Raw genomic sequence first — 22,703 nt, 5'->3', positions numbered from 1 at the left:
CTTAGCCGCACAGATGCAGAAGGCTGTCATTCTTGGCTCACTGCGCTTGCTCAGGGCACATGATCACTTACCCCACGGTGTGGGGAGTGGTCATTGGTTGATAATGCTGGCGCGCCCTCCCGAATGTATCGGAGCTTCGGGGAATAGGGCCTGACCAGCGCACATTACGGTGGAAAAAAATAATAATAATAATCGTCTTTATGCATCGACATAATATAAAAAATGAAATACAAAAATTTAGAACAATAATTAAGGGTCAATGAAAAGGTGAAGTATCAGCCTAGGTTGCTTTTCAACTAACCTATATTATATCACTTATACATCAATAATACAAAGTCGATTTTTAAGAAAACAAGTTCAGTAATGGTGATCTATTCAAATCTAATTGGTCATTCAGTGAAATGTTTGAATTTTCGAGTTTATTAATTTCCATTGCTTCCAAATGATTATTTTTTATGTGTAAAATTTCGAAATTTCCGTTAAGATATGATTTTCTTTTATGAGATTATTTGAATATGTTGAACTTGTTTTCTCATTTACATAGCTCATATGTTATTCCTGGATGCGATTCCCAAATGTTCTGCCAGTTTGACCTAAGGACAAGTTCCACAATTTAATTTATATACTCCTGATTTCTTGATTTTGGATGTTTTGTTTGTATTATTTGTAACTAACTTTCCCAACGTATTACCTGCTTTATATGGAATTTTAATATATTTTCATTCAAAAATGAAGCCAATATTTCTGTTGTTTATCCAAAATATGTTAAATCTTTATAATTTTTATTTTGATAATCTGACTTATCAGTAGGAAAAACCTCTCGAATTGCTTTTGCGTAGACTTTTTTGAAAATGATTTGGTCTATTAATTCAACTTTAAATCCGTTGTTAACTGCAATGTGCTTAATGATATCAAGTTCTTTATTGAAATAATCTATTGAAAGAGGAACATTGACTAATATATGAATCATACTATTAAAATTATAAGATGCTATTTTGTGTTGGTACGGATGGGTAGAATTGTAATGAATAGTAATACCCATATGGAAAGGTTTGTGATAAATTGAAAAATCATGTTTGTTGTTCATTCTACTAATTGTCTAAGAAATTGAGTGAGTTTGAATTCATGTTGTTGAATTGAATTCAATTCATCAACAACATTTATTCCTTTCATTAGCTCGGGCTTCCATTGTCTAATATTTGATTTGAAATACCTGAGAGAATCTGTAAAAATTTAAAAAAGAGATTAGCTGAAAAATAGCAATTATATTAGGCAAAAAAACTGAAATTACAATGAAATAAAATACAAGTAACAACCAAAAAATAAAAAAAAAATTACACTATTAACACGAGATGAAAATTAAAAATTATTAATAAGAGATGAAAATCAAAAATTGAAAGATTCCAAACCAAGTTACATCACGACGTTTCGATTGTTAGTATCCACAATCGTCTTCGGGTGATAACCCGTTTTACTACTGTATTGCATAGTGTTGTCATTATGCATGTTTTTGAATGTGTTTCTTTGAAGAAATTATTTATAGAAATTATGGTTTATAAATATTGCCATGTTGTGAAAATAACCTCTGTGTCTACAAGAAAAAAAAAGTTATGAAAGTATCGTACGAATATAATAAACGAAATTATTTATTAGCCTAGAAGCAGCCCAATGTGTTCCCAGAGAGTAAACAACAAAGATCTCTTGGTTCATTTGTAAGTGACATTATTACATGTAGGTGAAATTAGAAATAATGGGCTCATTCAACTTTTTTTTTCATTTCATAATTTGAAAGTTCATGTTTCAAATAATACATCTGCTAAAAATCTGAATTTTCACTCTTTATCTTCCCCCCGTGTTAGGAATCACACGTTAAAAGGTAAGACCTCGTTAACCCTTAGCTCGTACAAGTTTCGACTTCTGAGAGTTGTCGTTCGTAGGGGTGCGACAGCTGGTTAACGGAAAAACAGATTTTAAACAATTTTTAAATTGTTCAATGTGGCGTTCACCGAAACGGGACGTGGTCAAGCTTGATGTCACGTCAGTCGACTCGGCGACAAGGGAATGCTGACGGATAAGCGAAATACGTGTGCTAAAGCTGTAGAAAGCAAGTTGTGTGTTGTTTACTGCACTGTGTCAACTGCGTGAACATGAATAATGATAAAAAATAACGTTACGAGTATTGCATCGTTCCTAAATGCAAGAATTCTTTGGTAACTCCACCAGACAAAATTTTTTTTTCACTGTTACGAAAGTTATGGCAGCGCGCCATGCGGAGGCCCGACTTTGTATCTGCCAAGGGGACGCATTTTTGTTGCGAAGATCATTTTAATGTAAGTATGAATGATAATGATTAATAAAAAAAATTATAGTTTACTCTGAGCACTACTTTGAATTTTAGGTTGAAACAGACTCGGAAAATTACATGTATATCAAAACTATGAAAAAGGGAAAAAGTATATTGAAACCAGGCGTAATTCCGCATATATTTGATTGGCAGATTGATAGACCGTCGGCCCATACATCTAAAGCTCCACCGTTTGTACAAAAAAAGGAAAAACAAATTTTGTTGAATACTTGTAACGAAGATATCGCTAAAAATCAAATCATGTCTGATGAAGCAGGTACACAGGAAAATACCTTTGATGTTGGATTCAAGTTAATAAACAGGTTTTTCGAAGATCAAAAGCTAAACAGACCGTAAATATTATATACTACCGGAAAAGAAATCATTCTAAAGAAATAGAAAATGCAAAAGTATTGGAAAAAATCACTACTAAGTTCCCCCGAGGACAGTGAGAGTACATTACACATGATTTCTGTTGATACATCATACATACACTTTGTCTGGAATATTAGTTGAAAACTGGAATTCTAAAAACAATATTGAGCGAAGATCTATTTACGTCATAGAGAAAAATCCGAAATTATGTCTTGGAGTCCCAAGGTACTCTTTATTTATTATATTTATTTATATATTATTTTGTACCCATATACATTACTTTGAAGAAAATTTAATTGAATTGACGGTAGCAGCGATTCATAATCTCCAACTACAGGCCACCGCTCGAAGCTCTTTTGCCTGATGTGACGTCACGATGTACCGCGGGCAATCTCACATTTTTAATTGCTTTTGCTCAGTTGTTAATTGAGATATAAACAGGAAAATTTTGTGTGATACTTGGGAGATGATTTACTTTTATAATATATAATTTTCAATAAAAATCTAAATTAGCCTGATTGAGCCCATTTTATAAAACTGCCAATGGCGGATAACGACGCTGATGTGCGCAATATACCGACGTGTGACATCAATCAAGCAGAAATCGTTGTGACTTTGAAAGCATATATTGAAATTAAGTAAGATTGAGTAAAGAGAGACAAAAAAACTTCATTTAGCACTTTGTAACTATTTATCCATCGGCCTAAATTATTATAAACTCAAGTCGTTTGGTTTACAAAATTTCGAAAATTATGGATTTGTACTCATCTCAACCAAATGAACTTGGTGCACTCGGGATAACCTTTGAATAAATGTAGTAGGTAATTGTGACTCATTTTTGGGGAGAATTGCAAACTATCTAACAGCAGAGGAAAAACCAAATGATATATCATTTTTCAATAATTCCTTTCAGTTATCGCATGACACCAAGTTTTTGGGTGTTTACATTGATAAATGGCTGAACTGGTCACAACATATAGAGGAAATCTCTTCGAAGCTTAGGAAAGTGTCCTATATGGACTGAGAATAATCAGTAAACCTCTAGAAAAGCAAGCAGCGTTATCTCTTCACTTTGCAAATTTTGAATCTGTCATGAGATACGGAATAATTTTTTGGGGATCCAACAAGAATACAAATAGAATATCTGTTATACAAAAAAAGAGTAATGAGAATAATCAATTACAAACATTATAAGGACTCTTGTCGAACAGTTTTTGAGAATAGAACAGTTTTTGAGAATAATAACATCATGACGTATATGCTCTGTATATTTTTGAATGTTTGATGTATTTGTTTAATGATAGAGAACTTTTTAATCTAAATGCTACAGGACACGAATACAACACTAGGAGGCATGACCTCATTTATCCATATCATACATTGAGACTTACTGAAAAATCTCCCTATTATATGGTAATGAAGTTACCAGTACTTGTTAGACATTCTGCTAGTAGCAATCGATTTGAAAAAAAAAACATCAAAAAGATACTTGTAGATCTAGAACCCTATATTGAAAGATAATTGTGTGTGAAGTCATTTTATTACATGCTGTAATTATTTTTTATACAAATAATTGTGGTATTTTCTAAAGTAAATATTTTTTTTTTCACCGTAATGTGCGCTGGTCAGGCCCTATCCCCCGAAGCCCTGATACATTCGGGAGGGCGCCCCAGCATTATCAACCAATGACCACTCCCCACACCATGGGGAAAGGACTACATCAGACTTATTAGCTTGTATGAGCCTGAGGGTGGGGAACGAATAGTTCCAATGAATTCGGCACTTCTAGTTCCCCACAACGGATTCAATATCCCCCGGAGCGTAGGGCAACGCCGGTGTCTCGTCAATACCGTAAGAGTGCCGTAGATGGTAATATAGCACTCTTATGGCCGCATTATGTCGATGGATATAAGCCGAGACCGCATATGCTGGACATGCTGATAGCAAGTGCATTAGGGTCTCGGGCGCCTCGCGACAGGCCCTGCACCTTGTGTCAGGAACCTCTATACCCATCACGCGGCTGCGGTAGACAAAGGTGTTGAAGACCATGATCCAGACCATTTTGTCATGTAGACACTCCAAACTCAAAAGTCTACGGCCTCCCTGTTGTCGGGGGAAGTACAACCGTGGAACGGACGATTAGGGATGCAAACTCCTATAGAGATGCATCATTTTTTGGGTCTTTACGTCGAGTTGATACAGCTCCTCCCGAGTCCACTTCACTACTCCAAATGAGTAGAGTAATATTGGAACGGCAAGCATATTTGTTACAGCAACTTTGTTCTTCCCCGACAGTTCCGATGACCAGATCTGTCGAAGTTTGTGCTGATACTTGCCGCGGAGAGAGTTTTTTTCACTGCTGTTGCCTCTTGTGAGTGGCGTTGTTTCACCCCGAGGTAAGTATCCGTCTCTCCGGCATCCAGATGGTGTAGGATGCTTCTATCTACGAGCTGCACATCCTCTCCGTAGTCCCCGCATCGTCTGCTTTTGAGATGGACCATTGCACATTTGTCTATCCCGAATTTCATACCGATAGCATGCGTGTACTCTTCCACCACCCTCAAAGACTAATGGAGATCCTTCTCTCCAGAGGCATAAAGTTTAAGATCATCCATATAAAACAAATGGGTGACCTTGTGCCTCCGATTTCCGGTGGTGCCACAGTTATAGCCTCGAGTATTTCTGAGCGCAACGGATAATGGCAATAGTGACATGCAGAAGAGCAGGTTCTCTTTACATCCAGCGACTCCTCTCTTCGACCCTCTCTGCTCATATATCCGTTCGAACATTCGTTCAACTGCGGTTAGTATTCGTGTGTATAAGATGCTCGTAAACAACTTATAACACGAATTCAAGCATGTTATCGACCTGTAATTCTTCGGAATCGACAAATTTCCGCTTTTGGGGATGAGAACGGTCCGCCCCTCGACAAACCAATCCGGAATCGGCTGCTCTCCATCCAGGCATGAGTTGAAAACTCTGGTCAGATGGTGGTGGGTGCTTGGTAGTTTTTTTTCACCGTAGTGTGCGCTGGTCAGGCCCTATCCCCTGAAGCCCCAATACATTCGGGAGTATGCGCCAGCATTATCAACCGATGAACACTCCCCACACCGTAGGGTAAGTGATCATTGGGCCCTGCGCTTGCTCAGGGCACATGATTATTATTATTAAGTTCAAACTCTAAATTATTGTTATTGCCACGTGTTTTTCGCTTTCTTCGCATTAATATTCGACTTTCTTTTTTGCAAAATAAGCATTAAATCTTGCACATTCTATTAGTAGCCACTTTGATAAAAACTATTCATTTTACCAAATAAGAATACCCATGGTACTTCATTTCAAAACACATATCAAATGATCCATTTTTTTAGGCCGCAATGTAATGTTTATTGCATTTCGCAACCTTTATCTGGTTAGTGGTATCCATTATAAATGATTACGTCATAATTCACGTTATCGGATACTTCTTGACATATAACAATGCAGTTGAGTGATGCATCGAGATATCTAAAATAACACATACAGTCAAAGCATACACTAGGTAATATGATTCTTTTTTAATTTAGGCATATTCGCATCAACCTTTTGGTTATTGGCGAGTAGTACGTGTTCATAATTTTGTTATAATATCGATACATTTAAGAAATTTGATAATATATGGAATTTCACTTGTCGGTCATCTCTCACGGAACCAGTGAAGCGGAAAATGGAAAGCAAGGATAAGTGAAAGTATTTCAACGACCTATAAATAGTCATCTCTCGGAGGAATCAGTCCAGTCATCACCCGAAGACGATTGTAGATACTAACAATCGAAACGTCGTGAACTAACGTGACTTGGAATCTCTACACTTTTTATTATTTTCTTTTTTCATTCCTTTATTTTTATTTATTCAATTGTTATACTTTTACTTGTAGGTTATTTCACTATTATTTCATTTCAGGTTAATTTTGGCTTAATATAATTGTTATTTTCAGCTATTCATTTTTAATTATTCTTTTTTAGTTGTTTCAGGGATTTCAAATCATTTTATATAGTAGACAATGGAAGTCCGAACTAGTGAAATTTATCATGAAACATTGTCAATCACCTTCAAACAAATATATGGAATATTACAATTTCTGCCAAAAGTGTTGTAGATATCTGGAGAAAAGGCAAAGTTGTTTCGTCAGGCCACGGTTTCACGTCATATTTGATTGTACGTCGTTTTGCACCGGACACTTGCCACTGATTTATGTCATTTCTGGATTATCGCTGTTTTCACCATTGTTTTGATGTCTCCAAATACTACTTTCGTCACTGCTTCGGATTCGCCAAGAGCACATTTGTCGGCTTTTTTATTGCCCTGAATTCCAGTATGTGATGGGATGAAAATGAAACTAATATATATTTTTTATGTTGCTGGATCAGATGGACTTTTCTTTAATTTTTTTGTGCAATAGGATTTTTAGAATATAAGCACTTCAGTTTGTATATGGAGCTAAGTGAATCTGTTAAAATAATATATTTCTCTCCACCTGTCGCATTGACATAGACCAGAGCGAGGTAAATGACTTAAAGTTCTGCACTGAATATGCTGGTAGTTGAGTGAAACTTACATGAGAACAATACAGATGTTGGTTTTTGAGACATCCGTGTAAATTTCCATGTAATTAGAGTAGTCAGAAATAACTCGGTTGATTTTCTTTTACATCGAATCTATTCTGAGGATATGAGAAAGTTAATTGTTCCCGTGAAGTTGGCCATTGAATAATTACATTTATTATAAATCAACAACTCCTATGAATGATATTTCATAAACGTGGTTTCAATTGACTTTTAGAAAAAAAAAGTCATTCAATCAGATGATTTTTGAGAGTATTTATACTGAACTTCAGTTCACTTCCATTATATTTTCAAAAACAATTATATCTATTACCGGCCACATCTATTAACTTGCACTGCCTTATTTTGGAAATAGAGATGTAGTTGATAATTTTAGTCAAGTTCAAGCTACCACGCTTTGCAATGACTGTATATTCAGGGATGAGGGATAAAAATATTCAGAATTGTAGGGGATAAATGCGCAAGAAGTCGGTCACTTAAGTAAATTCTTGGTACTGCGAAAATGACTCATTTATTACTCACAATTAAATATTTCGTTTATATAGATGAGTGGGAAAGTAGGGATTCAAATAACAAGAGTGATGATTGAAAATGCTTCTGAATACGACTTACTCGCATTTGAATAGGTGTGAACCACAATAAACCTTTGCGGGTTGCTTACTCATATATATATATATATATATATATATATATATATATATATATATATATATATATATGTATATCGATCGCTTCAAAAACACTTCACTAACTTTCTTCGAAAGCTTCTGATGATTCCTCTTCCATATTATCCGTTTCACTATCACATAAGTACTCTTTTTCAACTAAAATTACTTTTTCAATCCTTTTCTGCCAGTCTTCTTCGGTAATATTAGATACTTCTTCTTTAACTAGTTTCATCACCTTATCAAATTTTAGAAAATTATTTTTACGTCTGATGCTTTGTTTCAATTTTCTCCAAATCAACTCGATGGGATTGAAAACACAAAAATAGGGGGGAAGTTTCAATATGGTGTGTCTATTCTTTTCAGTAATACTTTCAAGAGCATACACTTTTCTGTTTTTTTTTTGTTTTTGTCTGTAAAACTTCAAGTAGTTGGTTATTGGTATAGTTATTTTCAAAATACAAATTTTTATCTATTAAAATACTTTGTATTTCATCTTTCCTCGAATGTTTATTCGGTACTTTGATGAGCTGTCGCGAATGATAGGAAGCGTTGTCAAGAACTATTACACTATCCGCATCCAAATTTTGGATCAATGTGTTTTCAAATCATTCCTCAAAAATATTAGCTTCCATGTTCTTATGATAGTCAAGATTGCAGTCCTCAAGTTTTTTTCCATATAATTTCAAAGAATTCGGAACCCAGCCTTTACTTCCTCCGCAATGCACAATAATTAGTCGCGACCCTTTGTTTGCAGGCATGTTAGGCGTACATTTTATCGAACCATCAGCCCATCCTTTCGTAACTGTGTCGTCAGTGTCATACCAAGTTTCGTCCAAATAGAAAATTTGCCGTTGTTCTTGTCTATATTTAGTTATTTGTTCTAAGTATTTGTTACGCAATTCCACTATTCTTCTGCTTTCCATAACTGCTTGACGTTTGTTTATTATTTTAAATCTAAATCCTAGTTTCTTTATCCAATTCTGAAGAGTTTTTTCACAGCAGCTCACGTTATGGCCGGTAGTATTCAATGTCTTCCTTATGATTTCAATTGTAGAAATCTCATTGCTTTTGTAAGAGTCGTATATTGTTTTTTTAATGATTTTATTAGATGAACATCTAAAGGTTTCGGTAATCCCGCATCAAATCGCGTCTTGCATTCATGAGGTTTGTTTTTGACTATTTTACGTACAGTTGAGAAAACAATTTCGGTCAAATCTGATGTTACTTGTAATAGTTTTTTTCCCTCTCTGTGTTTCAATATTCAAATGCATCCGAATCTTATTCACTCTTTTTCGCATTGTTCACCAGCGCTTTTGGAATCTCTACACAGGAGAAATTCAGCGTTGTTATCACACTCGTTATTACTATTAGTTCTGTCCAAGGACGCCACATTTTAAACGAATAACAAAAATGTTAAGTAATTATAACTTCACCAATATCGAATTTCAACACTCAAATCGTGATCAGTTCCTGAACTGAACATTGACAACACAACTCTTCTAACCATCCTCACATTCTATTGACATTCATGACTCTTCAGCCAATCATAAAACTCGGTTAGTAAAAACTATCCAATACGAACCGCCAATTTTTTCAGTCCACGTGGACTAATTCGTAGCCGCATTCTTTCTTTGTATTGGTTTTTTTGGCCTTTGTCTTCGCCGATAGCTTTAAGAATTACTATATCAGTTACTTCGACTATACCCTATACTCATTTATGACAGTTTCAACTCCGTTAGATACTAACTCATATTTAGCTTCGATTTCCCAGTAGTCGACCATCAAAAATCTATTTTCTGACAAAGTCAAGTAAATAGTCGAGCAAGTTCTAACCTATAACTTAATTGCAATATTCGGTTACATAAATTTGAATATCAGGTTAGATCTTTACAATGATAATGACTGTATTTTTGTTTAATTGTTACTATTTTTTCTTTTATTCCTCAATCTGTTGTTAAATGGAGATTTGCATGAAAGAACAACGACGTTGTTGGAAGTTGCCTTCCTGTTTTTATTCGTTAAGGTTGTTTTTGGAAATAATTATCATTGTAAAATAGCAAAATTCATAGTGTAAATCAGCAAACCGATTAGAAAATGTATGTGTTTTGTAGTGAACATTTCTACTCGCATGATCTCAAGCAAATACATGAAAAATTTCCATTGATGAATTGCCAAATCTCTAACTTATTCGATTTTCCTCAGTTTTGCGATGAGGCTGGCACCACCTTGCGGTAATAGTCCACTCGAACATAACCATCACTACTGAATAAAACAAAGCCGTTTCCCGCTGTCCCTATTTATGATTAGACCTTTAAAACTATACAACGGATTCTGATACGGGTTTTTTAAATAGATAAAACGATTCAAAAGAAAGGGTTGTATGTATATAGATTAGATTAGAATGTCGGCGAGCTAGGCCATAGCCTGATTCACTGCCACCTTTTCAGATATTTTATGATGCTTCTTGGTTGTTAGAGCTCATTGTCTAGCTTGATCTCTTTGATTGGACTCCATAACCTTGACACTGACTCCTTCATATAACTGGCTATCGCTACGCATTCACAGAGCACATGCAGTGCGGTTTCTTCCTTTTCTTGACAGAACCTGCATTGGGTTTCTTCTGTCAGACCTCTGTTGCTCATATGTTTCCTAAGCTGGCTATGCCCCGTTAGTAGACCCACCACTACATTTACAACCTTACGGTTGTGGTTTAGCAGTTCTTCCGTGAATCTGGGCGATGGTTTCTGTATGAACTCTTTCGCCTGCCTCATTCCTGGGAACTTATTCCACCAATCTATCGATTCGGCTTGCATCCACGAGTTTATGGATGTCTTTATACATGCTTTCGCTACCCCGCAGAAGGGTTCTGGACCAATCATAGCCTTAGATGCGCCTTCACGGCCTCCTCATTGCCCTTGTGGCCCTCATGTCTGGGTACCCAAGCTAGAGTGACCCTATTTTGAGTACATTGCTTCATGAATGCGCTCACACAGCGTCCCACCAGTCTTGAGAAGACTTGAAATGAGCTGAGCGCTTTAATTGCCGCCTGGCTGCCGGAGGAAATGGCAATGGTTTTATTTGTGACCTTCTGCCTGTTTATTTCCCCTATACAGTAGTATCACCAAGATTTAGCCAAAGCCTCGGTAGATAATAACATTATCCTGAGGTGGGTTAAAGGGCACGACAGGAGTAAAGGTAATCGCATTGCCGACTCTTTAGCCAAGGAAGCGGCTGGACTAAGAATTTCAGGACCCAGTGACACCCACGGACTGATGACTTCGACAATTGCGGAACTAGTCAAATGTTACAACCATGCTCAATCCTTGAAGAGATGGGATGAAATCAAAGGATGTGATCTTGCCAGGATCACCTTTGGCGACCCTGGGAAGCTGGTGCCGAAGAAATATATGGCGATGACCAGGATTTCTGACTACTAACTAAGGAAACACCTCCATAATATGGGGTTAGTGGACACACCTCTATGCAGGATATGTGAACAGGAAGATGAGACTGTCAGGCATGTCCTGTGCGAGTGCCCGGAGTTATCGTCAATAAGAGAGTGTGTGTTCGGCGAGTCTTGGCCTACACCTGCCGATCTAAAGGAGATGTCTTCCAGTGACCTGTCCACCTTTCTGGAAAGGACAGGATGTACGATGACCTAGGAGGACAACTCCTCGGGAGGATGTACAATGGGTCACGTATGACCTAAGTGCTGTGGGCTTACACTCACCCTCCCTACTCTACAGATACAGATTCCCCTATACAGTGTTCGATGGCCGCTACTTCTACCTGAAACACAGTTGCTGAGTGCGATTCTCGTCTTTGCTCTGCCTCCGTATATACCGGCTCCCGCTCCTTCTTGGGTCTTTGAGCCATGTATAATAGAGAGTAGAGAGACGCTGATAATTTCAGAGGTTTCTAATGTAATGTTGTAAATAAACACTTTGCAAATGCTGGCTGAACCCTACGTGATAGATAAAAAATGTACTACACCTTGTATTTGTATGGTATTCGTATATCTCTAGGGATAACCCACAATAACCATTTTTTTCTTCGACAAAAAATGGCTTATTTACAAAGTGATTTTGGTAGCCGGGCGGTTCGACGAGGGTGCTTTGTTCACTCAGTCAATCGGCCGATGTGTGAGTCGATAGTTCAAGGCCCAGGCTGAACGCTCTATTTTCAACTGCTATCGTACAATCCGTGTTAGGAATAACACGTTAGTCCTTTAGTCGCACAAGTTTCGACTTCTGGGGGGTTATCGTTCGTAGGGGTGCAATAGCTGGTTAATAGAAAAAACATTTTAAACATATTTTTTAAACAATACATCATTAATCTTCATCCAAATAAGTAATTTAAATACATTGTGCATTCAATACCTATAGATCAATATGGCCCTTTACAGCATGTAATTTGAATGAATATTTTTGAAGATATTACAGATTTAAAATGTAGGGACATAGCGGTTGCGGCGGTACCGGCCGGGTACCTGCCTATAAATAACGCGTCGAAGAAATATCAGTTTTGAATCTTCCTCTTCAAGATGATCACTTGGAGATCGAAAAAAGTGTCTTTGAGGTGTTAAAATAATGGTTTGGTGTTGGGAAAAAACTCCAGTAATATTCACTACTACACCAAAGGTTCCAAACAGTACTATAGCACTTAATGGTTGGCAGCGATCGCTAGCGTTTATACGTATATTTAGTATCAGCATTGCACCCGTGCGGAGCCAGAGCGGGTCGCTAGTAACTTGAAACCTAATTATTTTCTATTTCTTCTTCGTTAGTAAAATGTTCTTTGCGCAAAAGTGAAACAAGCCGGATTCATGTTTAGCAATACTTTGTTCATCATTTAAAGTATCAAATAGTTTACTAATAGGTACTTGTTTTATGTTTTTTGCGTAAATGACTTTGTTCTGAAAACACGTTTCAAAATATGATGATAGATTTCCAAAGTCTTGATATTTATCAGAATATGATATTTTTTGTAATGATGAGACATACACCAATGTTCCGTACCTCCAAATCATTGACCATCAATAAGCATAATTAGCGTTCCGTTTTTTCATCACATTCTTTGACAAAACACGCCAATTAAAAAAAAACAATTTAATCATGACATAGTATCGATATTTGCCGATATTCGTCTCTAAACCACGACGAACCTTGTGACTCCAAAGAATCACAACGGTATTTCCTAGATGAAAAGTAACAGGAATTATAAGATGGTTAGTTGAATATACACGCAAATTTACTATGTGACAAAGTTCATTAATACAAACAATATAAACAAGTAGTTAATTAGCAACATATGATTTAATATAGTTTTCTTGATTTAAGCTATTTGTACGATATCCATATTTATTTTGTTTTTCCTGAAAAATTCGTTTTCATGAAATAATAATAGCTTTATTGCATCTGGCCCGGTCAATCAAATTTTCATTGGACTAGATTGGTATAGTCGTGCACTCTTAAAGTTGGCGACACTATCAAAGGCCAAAAAAAACAATACATAGAAATGAACCGGAAGCGAACTAGCTCACGTGGACTGTAGACTTGGCGGTTCGTATTGGATAATTTTTACTAACCGAGTTTTATGATTGACTGAAGAGTCATGAAATTAAATTTGAAGTCATTTTACGGTGACCAATAGAAATCGGGAATGCGAGGATTGTTATCGCCGTCGTGTTCAGTTCAGGAACTGATCGCGATCTGAGTGTTGAAATTCTATATTAGTGCAGTTATAATTACTTTTAAATTTTTGTTATCTGTTCAAAATATGGCGTACTTGGACAAGTACTAATAATAATAACGAGTGTGATAACAATGCAGACTTTATCCAGTGTAGTGATTCCAATAGCGATGGTGAACATTGCAAAAAAGACATACCAGTGAATAAGATTAGGATGCATTTGAATATTGAAACACAGAGAGTGTTTTTCAATGTATATAAGAATCTACAAACAAACTATTACAAGCAACAACTGTTTTGACCGAAATTCCTTTCACAACTGTACGTAAAATATTGCTGGAATTTTTTTTCCACACACCAAACCGTTATTTCAACACCTCGAAACGTGTTTCGATCACCGAGTGATCATCTTCAAATGGAAGTTCAAACTAATCATACTTACAAAGCTATCCCTATTTACCTATACCATAGATGTCTGTTCCAGGTATCTGCTTCTTGAGTGTCTTAAATTAATTTTACAATTTGTCTCATCTACTTGTCTTAACTTAACTTCACAATGTGTCCTTATGCAATAGTCAGGTTAACAAACGTTAGTTTGTTTATTATTTTAAATCTAAGTTATGGAAAGCAGAAGAATAGTGGAATTGCGTAACAAATAATTAGAACAAATAACTAAATATAGATAAGAACAGCAGCAAATTTTCTATTTGGACGAAACTTGGTATGACACTCACGACACAGTTACGAAAGAGTGGACTGATGGTTTGAGAATGTGTACGCCTAACATGCCTGCAAACAAATGATCGCGACTAATCATTGTGCATTGCGGAGGAAGTAAAGGATGTGTTCAGAATTCTTTGAAATTCTGTGGAAAAAACTTGAGGACTGCAATGTTGACTATCATAAGAACATGGAAGCTAATATTTTCGAGGAATGGTTTGAAAACATATTGATCCCAAATTTGGATGCGAATAGTGTAACAGTTCTTGACAACGCTTCTTATCATTCGCGACAGCTCATCAAAGTACCAAATAGACATTCGAAGAAAGATGAAATACTAAGTTTTTTAATGGATAACAATTTTTATTTTGAAGATCACTATACCAAAAGCCAACTACTTGAAGTTTTACAGGCAAAAACATTTGAATAAGTGTATGCCTTGAGGGTATTGCTGTCAAACCTCTACGAACGACAACCCTCAGAAGACGAAACTTGTGCGAGCCAAGGATTAACGAGGTCTTACCTTTCCCCCATTTTTGTGTTTTCCATCCCATTGAGTTGATTTGGGGAAAATTGAAACAAAGCATCAGGCGTGAAAATAATTTTCCAAAATATGATAAGAAGGTAACAATCAAAGAGGAAATATCTAATATTACCGAAGAAGACTGACAAAAAAGGATTAAAAAAGTAATTTTAGTTGAAATAGACTATATTAAGATTGGACACTTCCATATTAATGGTGGAAATAAATTCATTATTGATTTAAATGACAACAGTGTTAGTGAAACAGAATATGGAAGAGGAATTATCAGAAGCTTTCGAAGAAAGTTAGTGAGCTCCCCAACATTATTAAAGGGGAGCTGTTGGAAGGTCGGTTGCACTATATCGATTACTTGAACTATTCTTAGTGCATTCAATATAGGGAGATTCATCTATTAAAGTTCCGGCAGTGTTGAATATTTGAGAAAATCAGGATTCCTCCCCTTTCCCCTCCGCCGACATCTGATGAAAAAAAAAGAAAAAACTCGACACAAAACAAAAAATATCAAATCTGGCACGTCACGCAAGTTAAGTCAAAAAATATATCACAAAGTGTTACAAACAAAACCGTCAACAACTGTTCTCTATCCAACACGATTTTTCCCTAATATATAGCATTTTCAAGTTTATAGAATTCTAAATAAAGTGAGGACGGCTGGAAAAATTCAGAAACATCATATTAAAGCCGACAAACATTCTTCGAAGTTCATGGAGAGTACTCAATTTTTTTCTTGGAATCCAGGACAATACACAGAAAAGACACCGCACTTTTCTTAAGTAAAATGGCGTTCCGTCATTTTTTTTTCAAATTTCGTCGCATTTCAGTACTAAACTTTCTAATCAAACGTGTGCTCACAGGATGTTGAAGTTGAGATATGCTCATTTTATTTGCATATAATTGTTATTAAAATTGAATTCACTTACATGATAGTCCACTATTGAAAATGGGATAATTTCTTGAAAAATTGATATTATCAAAAAAAAGAACAAAAGCAATAAAAAAACGAGGAAAATGGCCAGACACTTAATTTTTCATGTGAAACAACTGGCACAATATTCAATTTAAACAGGTTCATCCGAACATACTCTGGCAGATATAAATTCTTTTTTGTCAAGTTAAATTTTTTTTAAGGATAAAACACAAGCACTACAGTAAAATCCTTAAGGCGATCTCAGAGCGATGCCTGTGCGAAAGTAGCGATTCACATTGGATTTAAATTGCTGGAGATTAAATCCATTTGGCAGAACGCTCTCAGGAAGTTTTTTCCACATTAACGCAGTTCTCCAGAAGAAAGAGTTCTCAAACAGTGAAGTTCGAGGTGTACTGAGTTGAACTTCAAAACGATGAGCAGCCACAGTCCGTAGCGTATTTCTGATATGTACCTATTTTGGTGAAATCAAATGTCACTTGAACACTTCCCGTGAAAGTATCCAGGATATCAAGGTTGCACGTGATGTTCGAGTCTCCAGTTAGGCGGATGGCTCTTTTCTGGACGAAATCCAGCAACTTCAGGGTATGTTTGGTGGCAGAGATCCATACATGAGAACAATACTCCAAAGAAGGTCTGATATGAGCTTTATAAAACATCAAAAATTGTTGAGGTCGGTATAATAGTTTTCTGGTTCAGAACAGAGTTTCAAGCTTTTGAGAAGCAGTCTTTGCAATTCCAGCGACATGATTGTGCCAAGACATATTGGTGTCCATTTTAATCCCCAACAAACTCATCGAAGCAGAAATCAGAATTGTCTGACCTGACATTAATACGGTTCGGAGACATTTATCTTCTTGGAGAAAACCGGTTTTTGTGGCATTGAATTGAACCTGGTTACTTTCACCCCATTTCGAAATCACTTCTAGATCCTCATTAACATATGCAACCTCCTGCTGCTGATGAAGATGTGCCTCCGTAGCCGATGTCCTGGAATCCAAATGGAATGACGTGACAAGTGTGCTGTCGTCAGCGAAGCAATATATTGGATTATTGGTTTTAATGGGACCTTTTGTATATTTCTATCTATGTCAAGTAATCAATAAGCTTACAGAGGATATTCTTTGGCACCGTATAGAAGTAAACACATGGTGGTCGGACGAAAATCCAAATTTCGTCATTGATGATAAAAACCATTATTATCAAAAAACATGGTGCAGTATTGTTAACTACAAATTAATAGGGCCAGTTTTTTTCGCCACATCCTAACAGTTTTTAAAAAACTGTTTTCTCGTGTTCCGCTCCGTGTTCTGTGTATTTTATCCCCATAAGGATTATTTTCACAACGTTTCGTTTCGTCTCATTTGCCATCTTCTGGTGATGTCTGAAGTTTTCTCAACTAGTTGCCTATTTCAGAGACCTATTCAATGATGTAAAAAAATTGATTATAGCCCTTTTGGTTCTGGAGATATACAGTAAAAACAAAAAAATCCCAAATTATTTTTTTATTCAACTCAGTCAACCAATTTCCAGGGCCGTAATTTAAATGGGAATAATTCACCCAATTATAATCAAATATTACCGAAACATCCTGAAATATACAATAAAATTCAATTTCTCAGTATGAAGTGAACGTCTACGATCCAAAAACTACAACAAAAAATACAGGTCGGCATCTAAAAATTCAAAGAGGGGTGTGGCCCAAGTCAGATGACACCCTATATAAAAGATTCATGGACATATTCTGATAGCCCACATGAAGTGCCAATAGCAAAATATTGACAGATTTTCAATATGTCTGCGAAAAAAGAAGATATACCCAAAAAAATAATTTGGGATTTTTTGGTTTTTCCAAAAGAGCTATATTCGATTTTTTCACATAATTGAATGGGCCTCTGAAATACGCAACTTTGCCACAATTTAACGGACATTCTATGTCTTATCGTTATATATATCTTATATATATATATATATATATATATATATATATATATATATATATATATATATATATATATATATATATATATATATTTAATGAAATGAAAAAACATACCTGGGGTGAAGTATACAGCAAAACTAAGAACCCACAAAAAATCTTCAATGTCTTCGATGATAAAATATTTTTAAAAGAAGCCATTTATACTTTATCTCACCACAAATAAATTTCTCTAATGATTTGACATAAAAACACCTATATGACGATCATCTTCAAAAAGAATATGTCTACAAAACAATCTCAAAAACAACTATGATGTACCGACTCGCGCCAATGGTCTGTTTATGTACTATTCGTATATAGCGGGGAATACGAAATAGAGCCGACAACAGGGTACTTGAGGTAAGGGAAATCCGTGTTGCTCCAATGATGTCACGTATTGGTTTCGAAGAGTTCTTGAATTCAACTAAATTTCCAACCAATAGAAATGCGCTAAGGTTTCGAATGGACCAATAGATGAATATGTCGGATCTATTAGTGAATTCAAAGAATAATTTCAGAACTCGCTCTTAATTTGACTAATATCTTTATTGTTAATCGTTTTTTAACTTTTTTCATTTGCATTTTTAGAGTGCTAATATAATATAAGAATTCCGTTATTTAATAACGAAGACCGGACAATCTTATTTACGTAAGAAAATGTAAGAATATTTACATGTCAAGTAGAAAATTTTTCAAAGGTTCCCTATGATTATTAATTGAAGCAAAACTGGATTCAGTACTTCGCTCACCTTGGTCCTGGTCTCATTTCTGAGACATATTTCAAGTAGTAACTTCTATATATCAATTTTAAAAGAAGGCTTTCGAAAAAAAATAATACTTGGTTTGAAAAGTCCTAGGAAAACGAATTCTAATTTAATTTTTTTGCAGTTGGCCAATAAAAAATAAAATTGTTCCTCGTAGGCACCTTCACTGATTTATGGTAAGTTGGTAGAGAAAACAAAACATCTATAATAGATAGTGTCTTATGACTCTCATGACAGTTGAAGTAAATATGTTTCAAACCTCACAATATAACATTAATGGCTTTTCTATTGCCTACCTAAATATATAAAGATGCAGGTTTTCACACTGCAAGTATTATTTACGCATCAAAGCCAAATGAAAATTATATTCAACTGTATGGCAGACAACCCATCATACAAATTCATAAGAGATTTATTAAAAAATAAGTGTTGGCCAAATTGAGCGTGATTCGAGTTCATGAAGTCAAATCCTCGTTCAATGAATTGTCAAGGTATCCCAAAATGAAATCCTCAGAAATTAGAGGACATTCATATACTGAATAGGGCGATATGCTTGAAAATGGTATCCACATGTATTGTGCAAAATGTAAAAGTTTAAAGAACTAACTTTTAATTATTGTAATAATTCTATCCATGATAATGATAATTGATTGTTAAAAATTTTCATCAGCCTATTGAAAAATTGTAATAATTCTAATGAGTGTGAATATGTTTTATTTCATACCTGAAAATCAGTTTCATTTCAGAAAACCCTCTGTCGGAACAGAGCGTTAATATAGATTCAGTTTCTCTGAGCAAACTAAATGCATTTTATTTTAAATATGTTGGGCAGAGACAGGGAATAACTTTTGGCGGGAATGCCTCAATCTGGAATAAGATTACTTAGTGCAAACAAAACGCGCCTATTAACATCATATGTAGATTGGGTACTGGTATCCACCAGTGTTTAAACATCTTACTCTTGACAATCAATTCATTCTATTCATATTTTTCGAAATTAAATTGAAAAACAACACGGTTAATAAAAAAAATTGTTACTGAAATACTTAAATCTGTATACCTACCTACATGGTGATGTGATCTCTCTTCAGAAAACGTCGTCAATATGTGGCCATTTTTTAAATATCAATATGGATATAGCAAGCTATACCCATTTTGTACTCACTAATACATTTTTTCCACTATAAAAGGTTTACAAAACCGCTTCCTCAAGCAAAATATAGAAAACAATTATTTGAGTATACTTTTAAAGTCTAAAAAATCATTATCAACATCATACATACAAATACACACATCAGAGAATATATTTATATCCACTTATATTTACATGTATACAATTTAAAAGCCATAAATAACTTTTTAAATTGATTTGAATTTTTTTTCAATCCAAAAGTAGTTAATTAAATCCTTGAGAAGGCTATTGCATAGCGAAACATGTATCGCGGTTTTGTAAACCTTTTATAGTGAAAATGAAAATAAATCTTAGGGAGCGTTGATACGGATTTTCATCATGTATCGGCCATTCTCAAAGAAATTGTGAAGTTCTTCAATGATAGCTTCGTACAGGTAGCACCGCCGTTCCGACTTCGCATGGAAAACATTGTCATATTTCAATGAATTTACACAAAACAATGCATTATACACATATCTATTGGTGAAAACCATATGAAAATTCATTCCATAGTTTGTGAGTTCGTTGCCTTCAGACAGTCGCAGCATGAGTATATTATTTGTAGCTGTTTGTATGTTCTCATCATTAATAACTTCTCTTTTTTTATTGAGTGTTTTGAAAGTTGTCCCACATTCATTAAATATTCAGTTTAGTTATCTCGGGTAATTGTTCAAACTGATTTTATAATCCCTACTTACTCGTATATAAACATGTAGTTTTAGGATATTTTACCAAATAATTCTTATAAGATAATATGGTTTTTTCTCAATGAGTAAGTGTGCCTTGTTATTGAACAAGTACTAATGGTTATAGGTGTTTTATTTCTGTCAGATTCTAGAAATATATTACTGTGGCGACGAGGATTGGATGTGGCTGCAGTTTTTTTTTAATTGAGAGTCTGTTTCATATTAAACATTTCATTCAAATTGTTCACCGTTTGTGACGGGTGTTGGATAGTGTAGTGTCGCTTTGCAAGGATTTAAAAATGGCAACCGAAAACATAGGACATTAATGGTACATTCTGACTGGACAATTTATAAACAGCGTATTGAAAATTACTTCATTGCAAATTCAATAATGGATGCAGGTCGAAAAAGGGCCATATTGTTCAACCTCCTGAATGAAGATGCTCATAAACTAAAACATGATATGTGCCTACCTAGTGAACCAGAAACTAAGAGTTGTGAAGATTCAATAAAATTACTGATGGACCATTTCCTACCAAGTATATCAGAGATATACAAGAGATACAATTTGGATCACTCGAGGAAACTTCAGCAGAAACACCAAGAGAGTAGGCAGCTAAATTCAAACACTTAGCTTCCTTTTGTGATTTTGATAGTGCTCAGTTGAAGTTGGTTCTCAGGGATCAATTTATTATTTCGTACGATGAAGGTCCCATACCTTATATGTGACCGTTAGTGATTGAGCATTTAATGTCTTGAGGAAGTTTGTTCAATATTTCAATCCCCTGAAAAATAATGATTTCATAGAATTTTTAGTTTCGGTTCTAATTTCATGAAATTCATTATTAGTCCTTGTATCATAACAATGAATTTGATTATTATAAGTAATGAAAAATCAAAGTAACGTGGTAAGACATTCTTTGTGACTTTATAAATGAACATCATTAACATATAAAATAGTCTTTGCGTTATACTATAACAATTCATAGCAATTAGCATAATTTCAATGGGAGTATATCTATTAGACATCAAGATTATTCGCATTACTCGATTTTGTAATTTCTGTAACTTTTGTTTTTGTCAAAGAGATATAAAAGACTAGAACAGTAATCAAAATGAGGCTGCATAACGTTTCTGTATCTAGCTGAAAGTATTCAATTTATTTCTTATGATTGCTTGTAGGATTCTCATTGCTTTTGTAACAGTCACATATTGTTTTTTCCAATGATTGTATTAGATGAACATCTAAAGGTTTTGGTAACCCTGTATCAAATGGCGTCTTGCGTTCATAAGGTTTGTTTTTGACTATTTTACGTACAGTTGAGAAAGGAATTTCGGTCAAATCTGATGTTGTTTGTAATAGTTTGTTTCCCTCGAAACCAAACTAGCGATGTAGATTCTTATATACATTGAAACACACTCTCTGTGTTTCAATATTCAAATGCATCCGAATCTTATTCACTGGTATCTTTTTCGCATTGTTCACCATCGCTATTGGAATCACTACACTGGAAAAAGTCTGCATTGTTATCACACTCGTTATTACTATTAGTACTTGTCCAAGGACGCCACACTTTAAAATAAAAATTTTAAGTAATTATAACTGCACCAATATCGAATTTCAACACTCGAATCGCGATCAGTTTCTGAACTGAACACGACGGCGATAACCTTCCCTGATTTCTATACGTCACCATAACATGACTTCAAATTTAATTTTATGACTCTTCAGACATTCATAAAACTCGGTCAGTAGAAATTACCCAATACCAACCATCAAGTCTACATTCTACGTGGACTAGTTCATTTCTATGTATTGGTTTTTTAGCCTTCGAGAGTGCCGCCACCTTTAAATGTGCACAACATCGTTTACTTCGACTATATCTCCTGATGATGCTAAACGCATGTCAAGAGACATCAATTTTGTTCTGGTAAGAGAAAAGTGCTTTCAATAGATCCATTTCAAGCCAGAGATTTCAAATTCCACTTTTCAAGTTCAAAATATCAATTGATTCAATGAGTAGAACAATTGTACAAGTTTTCATTCTGAATATTTTTGTGGCAGAGTCTTCCAGCAGGTCATATTAAACTAAGTGTTTGGTGTTCATTAATTATTCAAGTTGGAATTTCACTTAATACTGACTTCTGGATGAATTTATATATAACAAATATTATTTAATTAAATGGCACATCTGATCCAAAATTGGAAAAGAGGGATAAGTAAAAAAAA

The 22,703-nt window shown here is 35.0% G+C and overlaps 2 protein-coding genes across 8 annotated transcripts in view; one reads left to right on the top strand and one right to left on the bottom strand.

The window, feature by feature from the left end:
• LOC111507609 (NPC intracellular cholesterol transporter 1) overlaps positions 1-18,176 on the bottom strand; it is a 75,344-nt gene extending 57,168 nt beyond the window's left edge. For 4 of the 7 annotated variants that reach the window (XR_012467964.1, XM_074184969.1, XM_074184985.1 and 1 more), the window contains exon 1: positions 17,928-18,176. Coding sequence is in view for 6 of the 7 variants with exons in the window: in XM_074184969.1 (XP_074041070.1) it covers positions 17,928-18,011 (84 nt within the window). In the remaining variant the exon portion in view is untranslated. The remainder of the gene's footprint in view (positions 1-17,927) is intronic. The other 3 variants (XM_074184981.1, XM_074184976.1, XM_074184987.1) reach the window with 1 other exon arrangement.
• LOC141486637 (uncharacterized) lies at positions 1,961-3,373 on the top strand. Its single transcript, XM_074184940.1, has 2 exons — positions 1,961-2,330; positions 2,399-3,373. Exons 1-2 carry the CDS (start codon positions 2,268-2,270, stop codon positions 2,699-2,701), a joined length of 366 nt encoding a protein of 121 aa, XP_074041041.1. The 5' UTR covers positions 1,961-2,267; the 3' UTR covers positions 2,702-3,373.
• Positions 18,177-22,703: the final 4,527 nt, after the last annotated feature.

The sequence above is a fragment of the Leptinotarsa decemlineata genome, unplaced genomic scaffold, assembly GCF_025532065.1.
Source record: "Leptinotarsa decemlineata unplaced genomic scaffold, Ldec_3_MD MMD2_P_RNA_scaffold_2, whole genome shotgun sequence".
Lineage (NCBI taxonomy): Eukaryota > Metazoa > Arthropoda > Insecta > Coleoptera > Chrysomelidae > Leptinotarsa > Leptinotarsa decemlineata.
The sequence above is the reverse complement of the archived record's forward strand: the minus strand, read 5'-3'. Positions and strand labels throughout refer to the sequence as shown.

Bases quoted from the DNA above. Each gene is read 5' to 3' on its own strand.
- LOC141486637 (XM_074184940.1), top strand. From the start codon at position 2,268: ATGCGGAGGCCCGACTTTGTATCTGCCAAGGGGACGCATTTTTGTTGC. The intron at 2,331-2,398 runs GTAAGTATGAAT...TTTGAATTTTAG, and splicing joins GTTGCGAAGATCATTTTAAT to GTTGAAACAGACTCGGAAAA.